At 40.3% G+C, this 17,385-nt stretch overlaps 2 protein-coding genes across 4 annotated transcripts in view; both read right to left on the minus strand.

Moving 5' to 3' along the window:
• LOC138959939 (DNA repair and recombination protein RAD54B-like) overlaps positions 1–17,385 on the minus strand; it is a 57,867-nt gene that overhangs the window by 39,780 nt on the left and 702 nt on the right. For 2 of the 3 annotated variants that reach the window (XM_070331619.1, XM_070331621.1), the window contains exons 2-14: positions 12,885–13,006; positions 10,229–10,997; positions 9,927–9,948; positions 8,770–8,824; positions 7,374–7,461; positions 6,216–6,321; positions 4,880–4,935; positions 3,650–3,745; positions 2,999–3,153; positions 2,531–2,578; positions 2,163–2,244; positions 1,645–1,725; positions 910–1,059 (exon numbers count right to left, since the gene is read on the minus strand). In XM_070331619.1, coding sequence (XP_070187720.1) covers positions 910–1,059; positions 1,645–1,725; positions 2,163–2,244; positions 2,531–2,578; positions 2,999–3,153; positions 3,650–3,745; positions 4,880–4,935; positions 6,216–6,321; positions 7,374–7,461; positions 8,770–8,824; positions 9,927–9,948; positions 10,229–10,997; positions 12,885–12,985 — 1,809 coding nt within the window. In that variant the 5' untranslated portion in view covers positions 12,986–13,006. Of the gene's footprint in view, positions 1–909; positions 1,060–1,644; positions 1,726–2,162; positions 2,245–2,530; positions 2,579–2,998; positions 3,154–3,649; positions 3,746–4,879; positions 4,936–6,215; positions 6,322–7,373; positions 7,462–8,769; positions 8,825–9,926; positions 9,949–10,228; positions 10,998–12,884; positions 13,007–13,468; positions 13,601–17,385 lie in introns of those variants that run through there. The other variant, XM_070331620.1, reaches the window with a different exon arrangement.
• LOC138959943 (N-acetylneuraminate (7)9-O-acetyltransferase-like) overlaps positions 5,188–17,385 on the minus strand; it is a 167,038-nt gene continuing 154,840 nt past the window's right edge. The window contains exon 24 of the mRNA XM_070331626.1: positions 5,188–5,814. The gene's annotated coding sequence lies outside the window, so the exon portion shown is untranslated. The remainder of the gene's footprint in view (positions 5,815–17,385) is intronic.

The following is a 17,385-nucleotide window of genomic DNA, read 5'->3' on the forward strand; positions in this document are numbered from 1 at the left end:
TATTCGGAAATAACTCCATCGGATTTGAAAAGGTTGTGAAACAGTGAATACATGTGCTCTTGCTTTTATTGAGTCAAACTTTCCAAACTTTCCTACGTGACATTATAGGCCAGTCACTTGCGAGGGGTGTGTCTAAAACACGTGGACAAGGAGCACGTGTAGAAAGCTTGCCTCACTTAAAGCAAGAGAATTCACTCTTGAGTCTTTTACACACAAGTTATTGCCGGTGTTCGTCTATTTAGGTGACCATTCATGAGACTATAATCACTTACTTAACAGTGCCACGTACTCTTCAAAAAGCAAAAAAATCCTGGGACTCTTTCTGTGTGAATACAGTGTTCTAGATGATCGAACGTGTAGCAAAGACCTGTATGTGTACGTGTAGATATTGCGTCACCCGTGACTCACTTTTTTTCTTCAATGTTCCAAATCATACGTTGTTTTGCTCCAACCAAGACTGCAGATCTTGGCAAACGCGTGACGTAAAAACTAGATTTGATGTTGTTACTCGTACACGTTCCCGTACACGTCCTGAAAAGTGCCACATCTAGATCTTGCTAATGAGCCTTGATGAGCACATGGAGTTTACTGTTTAGTGTTACAACACAAACTGTAGAGCTAAAGCCAGGGGAAAACTTGTTAAACACTGTACGTTCCTGTCAAAAAATTTTCAAGGAACAATTTTCAGAACATTAGCTGCAAAATTCATCTCAAGATAGTTTTAATCAGAGAACCCCTTGACATCAATTCTGGATGAGAGTACCCAGTATGGGGGGGTAAGTCAGTTTTCTTTATTCTCAGTCTCTAACAAATACAACCATGCATCATACACTCCGTTTCTTTTTCTCTTTTGCCTTCAAAGATAGAAACAATGTGAATGGGTAATACCCACTAGGTTAGTTTACTTACAGAATTTGTTTTTATGGCCGCGTTTTTCAGCCTGTGTCCTTCATCGCACACTACAAGGTCAAAAGGCACGCTCTTCACAACCTCGTACCCTCTGACAAACATCTCGTAGGAAATGATGAGCACAGGATATACTGCCGTTTTCACATAGTCCTGAAACCAAGGAGTACCTCAAATAATACAGTGAGAAAAAAAGTCTGCTTTGAATTTTACTTGCTCGTCAGCCATTAACAAAGACATGAATGCAAAATGGTTAATTCGAGAAATGTAGTTCAAAATCCCTGGGAATAATAAAGTTTATTTCTTTCCCTTGGTTCTCTATCGCTTTTTCTTTTTTGTATACTGTTTGTTGTGTTCATGTTCACACTCAAGCTCAAATAAAAATATGCACCAAGTTTTTATGAATGATGAAATTTGTCATGTTAGAAATGACTAAAACAAATACTGGCAAATCTTTGATGCAGAATTCAAAACACCATCCCACAGGTTAACTGCAGAGTGTTGCATCAATGATCAGAACACTTTCCAATACAGGGAAACTCCCATTTTAAGACCTCAAATCTGAGAAAATCAGGTCCTAAAGTTAAAAAGGAGGGAGTCTTAAAATGGAGGTAAATTTACTGAGGTCATGAACAGAAAGTCTGAGAAAACAGGTCTTAAAACGGAGGAAGTCTTTAAATTGGGGGGTCTTTAAGGAGGTTCCATTGTACTCTCGGTTTCTTATCAGTATCACCTTACCTCAACTCGACTGTCTCCAGCCGCCACAAACACCTGTAGCCTTTCAGTTCCCAGCCACTTTCTGAACTCTGCCGCCCAATTCTGAAGAAAACCCAGTGTAAATCACATCATCTTATTGTTCTGCCGTACTGTTATTTTCATTTTGCCACCTTGGTGTCTTGTTCAAACCCTGTACAGGGATGCAGAAATCCACTCGCTCGCAGCGAGTAGAAAGTTTACAGGGTGATTGAAAATTGCAAATCACTCCCTATCGGGCGAGCAGCAAGTTTGTCAACTTCTGAAGTAGTAGTTTCCTGTTTTCAACTGTACAGTTGTTCGCTTTTCATTGCTTAAATATATCTCTGTTGCAAGTGAATTCTCTTATTTGCCTACTTTTTGGCTTGGTTTAAGCCTTGAAAGTGTCGAGACTGCCTTTCTCAGGGGAAAATAACAAAACAGTTTTGCGCTAGCACCTGTTTTAACATACACTGCATCACAACAGCAAAAAACTCTGTCTGAATCTTTTGCAGAAAACTCACCTTGACCAGACTCCCAGGTGTGACAACCAAGACTCTTTTGACCGGTGGTTTTCCTCCATACATTCCTTGTTTCAGTAACGTCCTGAAAAAGCAGAGATCAAGACATTGTTTGTGAGACATTCTTTCATTTCTTTAATTATTATAACAAGGATATTTATCGTGGTGGTTTGGCTGTTCCAGCCCTGGATAATGCACTTGTGCATGGTAAGTCCGGTGTAATTAAATTGCTTGTTATTTTTATTTTTATTTTTTTTCCTTACACCTGTTCCTTGTTCCGGTGTACTCTCACGTTAAAAGTGTTAAAAGTAAGACCCGGTGTACTCTCACGTTAAAAGTGTTAAAAGTAAGACACAAGTTTATAAACTTACCAAACAAGTGCGATGCACTGCAAAGTTTTACCCAGACCCATGTCATCCCTGTCAAGACAAAATGAAACATTGCATTCATTAGTCATTGTTCAATACCATTACCAGGCATACAGTAATAATTACTCCAGTCAAACTTCACAGAGATACTAGTAGAAGATGCTCTCCATTGAAAAGAGTGAAACCATGACTGATGGACTAGTTGAGTTTTACGTCCTATTAAGATCAGTTTGGACAGGTAGAGGTAGTATGCTTTGTAAGTAAAACCATGCTTCCAAATATTACAGAAACAGATTGCACACTTGAAATAGATGAATTTTGAAACGTACATACAAAATGGTGTCATCTGACGCCAACCTGAGCAAATCTATAGGTTTCTCAGTTTAACATTTCATGAAAATTCACAAACATGTGGGAGTAGCTATATCTGCTGCCTTACAATAGCCATATCTGCTGTCGCTAAAAGCTTACGCCAAAATTGCTCCTGCTCCCCCATAGTTCCTCAAGCCCGTGACACACTCGTAGAGAAAGGTGACGCCCTCACACTGGTGTGGTCGCAGGTGATAACACAGGTGTGGGTCCACAACCACGTCCACCACTGGCGTCTGCTGCTTGTTGTTCTGCCACTGGTCAAAACACACCATTTCTATGATAATGCTACCTTCTTCCTCATTCTACTATCTTTCTCTTTATTTCTCTCTTTTTATTTTTCTTATTTTCAGGAGTTGTAGAAAAGTAGATTAGTCCCTCTTTATGGCGAGGGCCAGATGCAAAAAAGCATATATATATGCTTATTCTTGTAAACCTCGAAAAATACAGATTTGTCATTGTCTCTCTCTCTCTCTGTGAATTTTGGGCATGCTGTGGTGTGGTACAATAGAACCTTGTTTTGAGACTTCCTCTGTCTTTAAACCTAATTTTGTCAGATTTTTCAGTTCAGAAAAAGTCGAAAAATGTACCTCCAATTTAAGACTTTCTCTTCTCTGACATCTTTGTGATTCACTGCTTTTCTTGGATTGTTTTGAGGTCTTAAACAGGGGGTTCCACTGCACACAAAAAAAATAACAACAGAAAAGAAAAGTCTCAGAGCTAAACCTATGTAAATCACTGTGTCCACTTTACCTGGTGAGCTGCAGTGGGTCGTGGCATAACCAGAGCATCAGGTGCTGAGGGGTCGAACTTCGGGGCAACATTCTGCACTCTGCTCACTGCCGATTCCTGCAGGTATCAAATAAATGACATAACAAAAATTTCAGTAGTTAGGCAATAGATGTTTTCCAGCCATAGCTGGTCATAGCATGCTGTTGCTCCGCCTCGCTTTCAAAAGCTCGCCACCATGGTTGGGGCGCTTACTCTGCTACACCGAAAGGACTAACTTTAAACAACCCGATCAAGTATCAAAGTACAGTAGTACCTGCCATATCCGGTCACCCATTAGTCATTGCAAAGGTGACCGCAAATATCAGGTGGCCGTCCATTACAGGCCCCCTCCTCCTCCAAAAAACCCCCCAAAACACGATCAAGTTTTCATGAAGAAAAGAAAGCGATCATCCATGAGCCGCCGATTCATTGTCTCTGTTAGTTTTGCTTTCGTTTATACATCTTAATTATTTGCGTGTTTAACTCGATCATCCTGGCTAAGCTATTGTTTCGTATGTTTCTATGTCATAATGTGTGTTGTTTGGATTATTATATATGTATTTGAGTGTCAGATAAACAAGTGTTTCAAACTCACATCAGCTGTGATCGATCCGGAAGTGACTGCCGTAAATGTACATGTATGCGCATGTCTGTATTTACAGTTTGCGCATGCGTAAGTATTCATGTCGTCTGCTCGTGCTGTGCCGTCTGTGCACACAACACACACACACACACACACACACACACACCACAGGCGCTCGCCCGCGAAAGTGACAAGTGGCCGTTAAGTGGCCGCTCCTGTCGAGTAAGAGGGGCACCTTAGGGCAAAAATCAGTGACCGTTGACCGCGTCAGACAGGTTAACGGCCATTAAGAGTCAATTATAGAAGGAAAACTCATTAGTCATGGGAAAGCTGGCCGCTCCGGGCAGGTTCACGCCCACGAAAGGGCCGGAAATGGAAGGGACTACTGTATACATAAAAAATGTACGTACCATGTAAATGGAAGATATTTTCAAAATTGTGCATGTCATGTTTTAATGGCTTGAATATTGATAATGGTTTTTTTGTGAAAAAATCCAGACAGCTTTTGCACAAAAACTAACTTGAGCACGGACTGATACTGCAGACTTATTAGTTAGTCATGAGTTATAACTGCTGCCATACTGGCAAGTACAATATGAAATAAGCTGGGTTATATTTTACTATCTTACCATATTTGTATCTCCTTTTTGAGCAAGCACTGGGTTTGTAAAGGACTTGAACTGGCCTGAAAACAAGTAGTACTTTTTAAACAGCAAAAACAGACATCTTATTAATCAGCATAAATTACCCCTAAGAAAGATGGCAGCCACGTGTCTATTTTGCATCACATTTCTCTGTCCCATACTCTGTAAATGTATCACCATCAGTACCCTTCTGAACTGTTTAGAATGTGAAAACCAACCTGCTCTGGTAGTGGTACTGACATGGTGTCAAAAAATATATGATATCCATACAAAAAAGAGGAAGAATAAAATTAAAACAAGAAGAGCAAAGCCCATACGACTCACATGCTTGACCTTGACCTTTACATGACCTTGACCTTCAGGGTCAAGGTCAAATAACTAAACCTAGCAATGACATCATACACTAAGAACTGCTTTACACATTTTTCCTACCAAAATACATGTGACCTTCACCCAAGGTCAAGGTCATCCAAGGTCATGCAACACAAAGCTGTTAATTCAAGACATAAGAAGTACAATGGTGCTTATTGGCTCTTTCTACCATGAGATATGGTCACTTTTAGTGGTTCACTACCTTATTTTGGTCACATTTCATAAGGGTCAAAGTGACCTTGACCTTGATCATATGTGACCAAATGTGTCTCATGATGAAAGCATAACATGTGCCCCACATAATTTTTAAGTTTGAAACAGTTATCTTCCATAGTTCAGGGTCAAGGTCACTTCAAAATATGTATACAATCCAACTTTGAAGAGCTCCTGTGACCTTGACCTTGAAGCAAGGTAAACCAAACTGGTATCAAAAGATGGGGCTTACTTTGCCCTATATATCATATATAGGTGAGGTATTAAATCTCAAAAACTTCAGAGAAAATGTGAAAAATAGCTGTTTTTTAGACAACATTTATGGCCCCTGCGACCTTGACCTTGAAGCAAGGTCAAAATGCTATGTATTTTTTGGGGGGCCTTGTCATCATACACCATCTTGCCAAATTTGGTACTGATAGACTGAATAGTGTCCAAGAAATATCCAACGTTAAAGTTTTCCGGCCGGCCGGCCGGACGACTCGGGTGAGTACATAGACTCACTTTTGCTTCGCATGTGAGTCAAAAAGACAAAGAAATAAACAAAAGAGCAATGGTGGCAATGACTTGGTAATGCTATACAGTGGACCCCCCCCCCCCCCCCCCCCCCCAAGACCCCCGTTTTAAGGCCTTCCCTTTTAAATACCCTAGCTCTTTACCTTTTCTCTTTATCTCTGGATGGGGATGTGGGGGTGGGGTGGTCCCACTGTACATGAGCTTCATCTCCATGACAAACCTGCAGTGGGTTTATGAGGAGTTGGTACGTTATCGTCTTTGACCGATCCTGCTCCAGCAAAACACTTGCCAGACTTGAACTGTTCCTCACTCAGTTTGGACATCACCTGAGACAGAGATCATGCTCTTCTAGTGAAACATATGCAGCTGTACTGTCTATTTAAAGGGATACATACTCATGGTCCATAACAGATCTCACGGTAAGCTACACGGTGACAACCCCCCCCCCCCCCCCCCCCCCACAACAACAAAATGCCACTCATATTAATGTTAATAACTCCAACATGCATTCAGCGAAATACTTCATGTTTCAAGTACAATACCTTCAGATGATAAGTTAAAAAAAATTCAAGTTTTTAGGTGAAGTGGTTTGATTTTTATGCTCTTTCGAAAATTCTAATTCAGAGATTGACTCGACCCACACTCACCTAATTTTTTGTTTATCTTTGGGGTTATATAAATGGCCTTGCATAGAAAAAAACAGTCTTAGACAATCTGTGAGTTGAAACAACAATTACAGGCAATCTGGAGGGTTTAAATTGGGTGAGAATGGCTACTCAATGTCAAATAATAAAATAATTCAAACAAAAGACAGGTGAAACATGTTTACATTTAATTTCCTTTATTATCCCAATGCTGGGAAATTCGGGACACTTCCTCCCAGTGGAAAGCTAACAGCAACAAGAGTCTACTCAGGTGTCTGCGTGTTTAGGTGTAATCAGCTATGTGCACTTAAAAGCAGAATGACCAATGTCTTTTACGTGCCACTGTTGTGACACAGGGGTAGGACATGGATACCATCTCTGCTCATAAAGTTGACCTTTGTCCATTCCGACCTGTATTCAAACCGTGACCCTAGTCCAGTGCTCTTCCAACTGAGCTACCCGGCCCCTAAATGTTACTGGATCACAAGTTACTGGATCTCTCGCACTGAACACACCTGTTCCCCCCCCCCCCCCTTGGTTTGCTTTGACTCTGATTTTGATCCAGATAGTTCTATAGTATATTAGTAATGTTATGTCCGACATCATATTTGTGTTATTATCCAACAGCATAGGGCACATAATATAAGCGTTCGCTTGAGTTCGTGTCCCTGTTGTTTCTCGTTTTATTATTGTGTCATATTTAATCGAGTAAAACCTTGTTTAAACCAACACACCTGTATCTCTTTGCCGCCAACAACAAGAGTTTCATCTTCTGCCAGTGATTCCAGCTCTGCACTTTTGTAGCCGCTGCCTTTACCGATTCTGAAAAAAAGAATGATTGTCTTTGTTGTATTGTGTGCAGAGTGAGACCTTTTCATCTGCCTTGGATTTCCATGTGTGAAACAAGATAAAAGGGAATCTACACAATTAGGTGATCAAGGAAATCATAAAAGGATAGTTATTAGTAGAAGGGAATAGGATGGGGGATAAGAATTTAAATCACAAAGAGTCATACTCTTCACTAAAATAAGTGTGCGCACACAGACTTCTACACGCAGATCTATGGACAGAAAAGCGAGTATGCATACACACAAACACAATATCATGACAGTTTTGTTCTCAGGCCACGGTCTTCAATCACTGACCCATACTTTGTTGATCTGAAGCAATGTTCTGATCCCTGGCCAGTTAACCGTTTAGTCAATAGTTCTGACATGTAGGACTAGGAGCTCTTCTGAACGAGCAATTTTATCCTAGCCAGGACATTGTGGACCTAACCATATTTTCAGCCTAGGTCCAAATGACCAAGTGTTTCCTCAGTCTGGGAACAACACTGAATATGTTCAAACACATACACCAAACGATGAAAAAGTTCAAACACATACACCAAACGATGAAGAAGTTCAAACACATACACCAAACGATGAAGAAGTTCAAACACATACACCAAACGATAAAAGTTCAAACACATACACCAAACGATGAAGAAGTTCAAACACATACACCAAACGATGAAGAAGTTCAAACACATACACCAAACGATGAAGAAGTTCAAACACATACACCAAACGATGAAGAAGTTCAAACACATACACCAAACGATGAAGAAGTTCAAACACATACACCAAACGATGAAGAAGTTCAAACACATACACCAAACGATGAAGAAGTTCAAACATATACACCAAACGATGAAGAAGTTCAAACACTTACACCAAACGATGAAGAAGTTCAAACACATACACCAAACGATGAAGAAGTTCAAACACATACACCAAACAATGAAGAAGTTCAAACATATACACCAAACGATGAAAAAGTTCAAACACATACACCAAACGATGAAGAAGTTCAAACACATACACCAAACGATGAAGAAGTTCAAACACATACACCAAACGATGAAGTTCAAACACATACACCAAACGATGAAGAAGTTCAAACACTTACACCAAACGATGAAGAAGTTCAAACACATACACCAAACGATGAAGAAGTTCAAACACATACACCAAACGATGAAGAAGTTCAAACACATACACCAAACGATGAAGAAGTTCAAACACATACACCAAACGATGAAGAAGTTCAAACACATACACCAAACGATGAAGAAGTTCAAACACATACTCTTTTCCATCCATGTCATACAGAGTAACACGGCGTCCTTGGGTCACCAACACAGCTGCACACAATTTGACACATGTATTTAATAATAAAGCACCACTACAGTGGAACCCCAATGTAAGGCAAAAAAAAAAAAAAATAGGTGTGGTTACGATAACATAGCCAAAAAATATAGGGTAGGAAGGTAGGCAATCACTTTTTTTTTTGTTTACTTTTTTTTCTAATGTGTACAAATTAAACCTATTTGACAGGGAAATAAGTGTGCGACTCGGGCGCTAAATTTTGCTTTCATTGCGTTTTCTGCACTCGGTTGGTTTTGTTTTTTTGTTTTTTGTTGACAAATGTAATAAAAAGTTATAGGGTCGGCCCCTAAAAATAGAGTAGGTCGGGTTACTGTAACAACACCTATTTTTTTTTTAGGCCTAAGACTCCCTCCCTTTTAACTTAAATTTAAGACCCTGTTTTCTCAGACGTAACCTCTGTAAATTTACCCCATTTTAAAACTCCCTCCTTTTCTAAGACCTGATTTTCTCAGATTGTTGGAGGTCTTAAAATGGGGGCTCCACTGTACAGAAAAATCTATCTGTGAGTGTAACAACCAACCTAGGGACTGATCAAGAGTTCATTTGACAGGTGGTCGCTATGAAAAAATGAACGAAAGATATAGGGGGAAAAAACTCGTCAGGGATCCTTTCAGGTGGTAGTTGTGGGTAGGTGGTCGATATTGAGAGTCGGTCGCCCGGGCAGGTTCGACTATATCTTCTTCTTTGTGTTAGTGTTATCTTTTTAAAATCTCTTCACTTTTTTATTTTTTTTATTTTTACGTTCTTACAAGCAGTGTGAGCAACTTCCTCTTGAGAAAAGAAAATTCAGCTGCGACAGACTAAAACTAAGATGCTGTCCAGCTTCACTTTCAACTAACATTCCACATCAAACATTGAAGAAGAACTAACATTCATCATTTTCATGTAAAATATCAAAATTCCAAAACAAATATTTAACAGTAAGAGCAAGACTCATGAATGAAGGCACATTCAGTTATTTATTTTTGTTGTTTTTTGCTGCATATATCTGTTTAAGACAAGCTGTTCAAGGTTTTTCAATCTAGCACTGCTAACCTTTAGCATAAGAATTCAACTCATATTTGACTGTAAACTTACCATCCCCTTCCCATTTCTTGTGCTGAAATAAAAAGATACATTATAAAAAATCTTAAAGCTCCAACAGAAGAATTTAATAAAATCATAATAACATTAACAATAATAAATTCAAGCATGATTTTGAAATTCTAATCGTTAGATTTAAACAAAATTTTAATCAGATTTTATTTCTTAAACATTGATTAGAAAGACTGAGGGCTAGAGAGAACACATTTTTCACAGGCAGATCTAAGAGTATGAAAGTCATTTTAAGCATCATTCTGTGTGTAAGAAAACAAGACAATTCTTCATTCCTGTCTCACCTTTTTCTTGGACAGTTTGCACCACACGACAGAGAAGTAGCTACATTTGACAGCACATTCTGTCCCATCAACAGCTCCGCTGTTTCCAGACACAACTTTCACCGCTATTGAGTGATTGCTTGCGGCACTATAGGCGACCTTTCCAGTTCCACCATCATGGTTTCTTTTGTGGTCTGCCGTCTGACCGCTCTCTTTGACTTGCCAAGACCGAGACATCAGCGGAGACTGGAACTTGCGTGCAGCATTAAACGGCTTTAAAGGAAGTCTTGCATCGTTGTCACCTGCCTCAACGCTGTCAGACTCAATGGCATTCTCAACTGATTTGTGTGCAGGATTTTGTGGAGAAGTTTCAAGAACCGAACTGTGTGTTTGGTGCGTTATTGTTTCTGCTGCTCTGTCATCATCTGCTGCAACATGCTTTGAATCAGATTCAGACTCACAGCAATTGTCATCGCTCTTGACATTGTCTACACCAGGTGTGTCCCTGCGTGTTTCATTTCTATTAGCTGTACCAGAAGCTGGCAGAGACCTTCGGTGTTGTGATGTGTGATACTGACCTGTGCCACTACCAGAGATAGAATCTGTCTTTCTACTCAGAAAACTTGGAGGAGAGAATATCTGCTGAATCTTTTGTGTCGCTTTTGGTGATGACACAGTGTTGACTCTGTCAGTGTCAGTGTCACAAGTTGAACCCGAAACTGTCATTCCTCTTGATGCTTCTCTGTCCGTCTCAAACTCAGAAGCGGCGGAGAGGGATATTTTTCCTGCTCTGAAATAAACAAGACATTTGATTACCATTAATTCTACAATCCTTTCTAAATCACTAGGATAAGCTCTTGTAAAAGGATTAGAGATCCCCACCTTGCGTCACCCTTCCCCCCAAAAAAGCATGTTAGAACGTTGTTTTCATGTTCTCTTCATCAAAGTTTAATGTGTTGTATTGTTGCCGTTGTGTTGCAATTTTATTGCAGGGGCAGTAAGGGCTACATTATGTCCAAATCTCAAAATCCTAGGAGCCCTGCTGACAGATTAAGTTTAACTTCAAACATAGACTATGATATTGATAGAGCAATGCCAAAGAGTCAAACCCAGAAATCAAATGTTAAACTTTTCCCCAAACCGGAAAGTTAGTGGCCCAGTTAAAGAGTGTTTGTACATTAGGCCAATCAAAAATATATATTGGTTTAGGGTAACGTACATGACCCAAAAAGATAGGGTCGATAGATCGGCCTTTTTTACATTTACTGATTTAGTCAAGTTTTGACTAAATGTTTTAACATAGAGGGGGAATCGAGACGAGGGTCGTGGTGTGTGTGTGTGTCTGAGCGTGTGTGTGTGTAGAGCGATTCAGACCAAACTACTGGACCGATCTTTATGAAATTTTACATGAGAGTTCCTGGGAATGATATCCCCGGATGTTTTTTTCTTTTTTTCGATAAATACCTTTGATGACGTCATATCCGGCTCTTTGTAAAAGTTGAGGCGGAACCCTCATTTTTCAATCAAATTGATTGAAATTTTGGCCAAGCAATCTTCGACGAAGGCCGGACTTCAGTATTGCATTTCAGCTTGGTGGCTTAAAGATTAATTAATGACTTTGGTCATTAAAAATCTGAAAATTGTAAAAAAAATAATTTTGTTATAAAACGATCCAAATTTACGTTCATCTTATTCTTCATCATTTTCTGATTCCAAAAACATATAATATGTTATATTTGGATTAAAAACAAGCTCTGAAAATTAAAAATATAAAAATTATGATCAAAATTAAATTTTTGAAATCAATTTAAAAACACTTTCATCTTATTCTTTGTCGGCTCCTGATTCCAAAAACATATAGATATGATATGTTTGGATTAAAAACACGCTCAGAAAGTTAAAACGAAGAGAGGTACAGAAAAGCGTGCTATCCTTCGCAGCGCAACTACTACCCCGCTCTTATTGTCAATTTCACTGCCTTTGCCATGAGCGGTGGACTGACGATGCTACGAGTATACGGTCTTGCTGAAAAATTGCATTGCGTTCAGTTTCATTCTGTGAGTTCAACTTCAACAGCTTGACTAAATGTATTTTTGCCTTACGCGACTTGTTATTTTTTCTTTTTAATTTAGTCGATTTTTAAGGAGGTTACTTCCCTTAGTCTTGGTATGGTTCGCAAAATGTGCCAAAAGTTTTTTGTTTTGTTTTTTAAATAAAAAAAAAAATTTGGGGGTCGGCGGGAAAAAATAGGGTCGGTCGGGTTACCTTAACCCAACATATATTTTTGTTTGGCCTTAGAATAGACCTATGTCACCATGCAGTAACTTATTATGTTGTAATTTCATTGCTTTTCTTAGGTACTAATAATTATCATTAATCAAAGTGAAGAGAGCTATAGGGAGTATAGCACAAAATACTTCTGTGGGTCGTGCTTTCTTTCTTTCTTTATTTGGTGTTTAACGTCGTTTTCAACCGTTCAAGGTTATATCGCGATGAGGAAAGGGGGGGATGGGATAGAGCCACTTGTTAATTGTTTCTTGTTCACAAAAGCACTAATCAAAAAATTGCTCCAGGGGCTTGCAACGTAGTACAATGTATATATGACCTTACTGGGTCGTGCTACATATACTGTAAAACTATAAGCATTCATTAGTATCATTAAGTTTTCATCACTGACTGTGACAGGTGTGCCACTGGTGGTTCTGCTGGTTTGTATGGCACCATGAACTTGGCACGTTTGGCGGAATGCTGCTGGCTTGGAGCGGCAGAGCGACGCATGGTTCACTGAGTACCTGATGTCTGGAACAATTAATTCAACCCATTTAATATCTCTGTACATGTATAAATGTATAAACATATCTCATACTTTTTTTTTCAACACAGTTTTGGAATGGGCATCTGAATAATGCGTTTTAAAAAATAAAATCTGACAAATGCCCCTGGTCTAAATTCTAATTATTCTGTTTAAACTTTAAGAATTTGACAACACTGCTGTCAGTGTCATCACCACAGCAGGCTTAGTTGTTTGAATATGTTGTCAGTTCTACGTTTGTACTATCAAATTCCAAGCTTTACAGTTTATAAATTATAGAGTGAAAGTGAAAGTCTACTTTTTGTTTTAGTCTTACCCCGAGTTGAGACTGAGTCAGTGAGTACACATAACTCACCTTTATTACTAGTACTACTCTTACTTTACTTTCAAATTAGATTGTGGTGGCTTTACACAGAACATCATTAAGAATTGGGCACTTTTGGTCTTACCAGCTCTGGAGTCGACTGTGTTGCTTCAGATAAGATCACGAACTCCAGTTTATGCCAGACTGAAAACTCTCATATTTGCCGCCATTTTGATGCGCTTTCAGACGTAAATCTCGCGAGATCTGAAGCAGACGACGCGAGTATGCTATTCGTCGCGGTGGCACACTCAGCCTGTGTCAGGCCTCCGCCTGTGGTCAGGCTTGAAAGTTATATTTAAAGTTTTCCCCAGAATCTTATGAGCAGGGCCGGACTAGGCGAAGAGGAGGGGGGGGGGGGGGTGCCAGTGGTGGCCCAGGGGGATGTCCCCCCTGGCGGCAGGGGCGGATCAGTTCATTTTATGGGTGTGTTTTTTCAAAAGTATATTGTGAAGATATGGGTGTGAAGGCGCAAAGCGCCTAGCTTGCTAGGGGGGTCCGGGGGCATGCCCCCCCCGGAAAATTTTGTACAAAAAGGATGCAAAATGGTGCAATCTGGTGCATTCTGAGGATGATCATTACCAGTTTCAGGCAGCAGATTTTTTCACTGATTAATACCCCAAAAATTGAAACTCAATGTAAAATAAAGAAATGCATACCTCATTCAATATTTTTATTTTTTGGCTGGGGGGGTCCGGAAACCCTAGAACCCCCCCCCCCCCCCCCGTTGTGGGGGTCAGGGGGCTTCGCCCCCTGAAGCTGATGGGTAGGTCATATAATGAGATAGGAAAATGGTCGCTCCTTGCATGAAACGGCATAAAATAAGCAATAATAAAAAAAAATTAAATAAGTAAGGTACATGTTTAGGCTAGGGGGGGGGGGGGGGTTGCGCAACCCCCATAACCCCCCCGGTAGTCCGGCCCTGATGAGTATAAAAACACTCAAAACAAACACATGTGTAATTATTTATTAACATTCAGTCACTGACGGCGGGTACATGCTCTCCAGAGCAAAAACAACCTTGTCAAAAGGACTTTGTGCACCGTTCGGCCACTGACCGCCATAATGATAATCATTAAATGGTAAACTTACTTTCACTTTCTGTTTTTTTAACGCACGCGCGTTTGCGTGTGTGTGTATGTGTGTGTGTGGTGTGTGCCTTTGTGTGTGTGTGCCTTTGTGTGTGTATGTGTGCCGTGTCAGTGTGTGTGTGTGTGTGTGCCGTGTCAGTCAGTGTGTGTGTGTGCGTCACTGAGTGTCAGTCAGCCTGTGACTGTGTGAATGAGTATCATCATCATGCTCAGTGTCGAGTGGATATATTGCCAGTGTGGGTTTGTGGGTGTCAGTGTGTGTGTGTGTGTGTGCGTGCGTGCATGTGTCAGTCACAGTCGGTGTATCAGTGTCAGTCAGTGCCAGTGCCGTATGCCGGCGCCGGGGTATGTTTGTGTCTGTGTGTGTGCGGGCCAGTGTGTTTGTGTGTGTGTGTCAGTGCAGTAGCCTACACAAGTTAAAGTAGAATATCGACCCCGGCCGTGTTAGGCATAGTGTGTGTGTGTATATGAATCTGCCGGTGTGCATAATTACTCACTGAGTAGTGTCTGCCGTAGTGTCAGTGATTCCGTATCTGTGTCTGTGTCAGTCTATCTGCATAAGAACAGCTATTAGATCGCGTACCAGGTGGCATAAACAACTTTTAATTCACCGAGTTCATGACCCAGAAAAGTGTGCGGCTTTGGAAAGGATCAATCAATCAATCAATCAATATGCAGGGCCGTAGCACAGCTCCTAAAAGTGGTCCGGCCATAACAAAAATAACAAGTCGCGTAAGGCGAAAATACAATATTTAGTCAAGTAGCTGCCATTTTTCAGCAAGACCGTATACTTGTAGCATCGTCAGTCCACCGCTCATGGCAAAGGCAGTGAAATTGACAAGAAGAGCGGGGTAGTAGTTGCGCTAAGAAGGATAGCACGCTTTTCTGTACCTCTCTTTGTTTTAACTTTCTGAGCGTGTTTTTAATCCAAACATATCATATCTATATGTTTTTGGAATCAGGAACCGACAAGGAATAAGATGAAAGTGTTTTTAAATTGATTTGGACAATTTAATTTTGATAATAATTTTTATATATTTAATTTTCAGAGCTTGTTTTTAATCCGAATATAACATATTTATATGTTTTTGGAATCAGCAAATGATGGAGAATAAGATAAACGTAAATTTGGATCGTTTTATAAATTTTTATTTTTTTTTACAATTTTCAGATTTTTAATGACCAAAGTCATTAATTAATTTTTAAGCCACCAAGCTGAAATGCAATACCGAACCCCGGGCTTCGTCGAAGATTACTTGACCAAAATTTCAACCAATTTGGTTGAAAAATGAGGGCGTGACAGTGCCGCCTCAACTTTCACGAAAAGCCGGATATGACGTCATCAAAGACATTTATCAAAAAAATGAAAAAAACGTTCGGGGATTTCATACCCAGGAACTCTCATGTCAAATTTCATAAAGATCGGTCCAGTAGTTTAGTCTGAATCGCTCTACACACACACACACACACACAGACACACACACACACACACACACACACGCACATACACCACGACCCTCGTTTCGATTCCCCCTCGATGTTAAAATATTTAGTCAAAACTTGACTAAATATAAAAAGGTACTTTTCCCGGGAAACGAAAAACGTGAACTAAGGTAGATAACTCAGATGTCTCTTCAGTGCAAAACGCGATGGCTCAGTGGATCAGTAATGCGTCTCAGTCGGTGCATACGCAGTTTGCCTTTTAGTTTTACTTTAGATTTAGATCTATAGTCTTCACTTGTGAATGTCAATTAGTGACAATTTCTCGCTTAAAGCCATATGTACTCGATGACTATACACGCTAATTGCTTTACCAACAGCTGGAGACAGACTAAATTAAGTTCCCTGCAAAATATTGTGGTCTAGGACCCCTTAAATGTTGAGATATTTGAATTTTCATTTTGATCTGGATCGTCCTATTTATAGATTTGGCAACACATGTAACGTTGATGCAAGGGAGAGAACACCGCGGCTTTGTTGACATCCTCACTTTTTCAGAGGCTAGAACAAGCTGTAATGCATGTATTATGGTCCGCGCATGGTGACGTATCGTCATTATATGGTCTTATGGTGCGTTTGACATCGATTGTGGGCAAACTACACTTTGTAAACACGGGAGTGCGTTAGTATGCCTTTAACGCTGTCATTGTGCGATCTAAGTCACGACCCCTCGTTCCTCCTAACACAGCGCTGAAGCTTATGAAGACGAATTTTTTTTTTTAACAAAAAACTGGTCCGGCCATGGCCGGAGTGGCCGGTAGGGCTGCTACGGCCCTGAATATGAGGCTTATATCGCGCGTATTCCGTGGGTACAGTTCTAAGCGCAGGGATTTATTTTTTTTTATTATTTTTTTTTATGCAATTTATATTGCGCACATATTCAAGGCGCAGGGATTTATTTATGCCGTGTGAGATGGAATTCTTTTTACACAACACATCACGCATTCACATCGGCCAGCAGATCGCAGCCATTTCGGCGCATATCCTACTTTTCACGGCCTATTATTCCAAGTCACACGGGTATTTTGGTGGACATTTTTATCTATGCCTATACAATTTTGCCAGGAAAGACCCTTTTGTCAATCGTGGGATCTTTAACGTGCACACCCCAATGTAGTGTACACGAAGGGACCTCGGTTTTTCGTCTCATCCGAAAGACTAGCACTTGAACCCACCACCTAGGTTAGGAAAGGGGGGAGAAAATTGCTAATGCCTTGACCCAGGGTCGAACTCGCAACCTCTCGCTTCCGAACGCAAGTGCGTTACCACTCGGCCACCCAGTCCGTTCGCCGGAAAGGAGAACCTCATGCGCACGATAAAGAACCCCCCAAGTTCACAACGAAAGTCTCAGGGCTTGGAAACATGAATACACGGCATGCACTGACATTTTAGTTTAAAATGGGTAGCGCCGTAT

The sequence above is a fragment of the Littorina saxatilis genome, linkage group LG2, assembly GCF_037325665.1.
Source record: "Littorina saxatilis isolate snail1 linkage group LG2, US_GU_Lsax_2.0, whole genome shotgun sequence".
Classification (NCBI taxonomy): Eukaryota; Metazoa; Mollusca; class Gastropoda; order Littorinimorpha; family Littorinidae; genus Littorina; species Littorina saxatilis.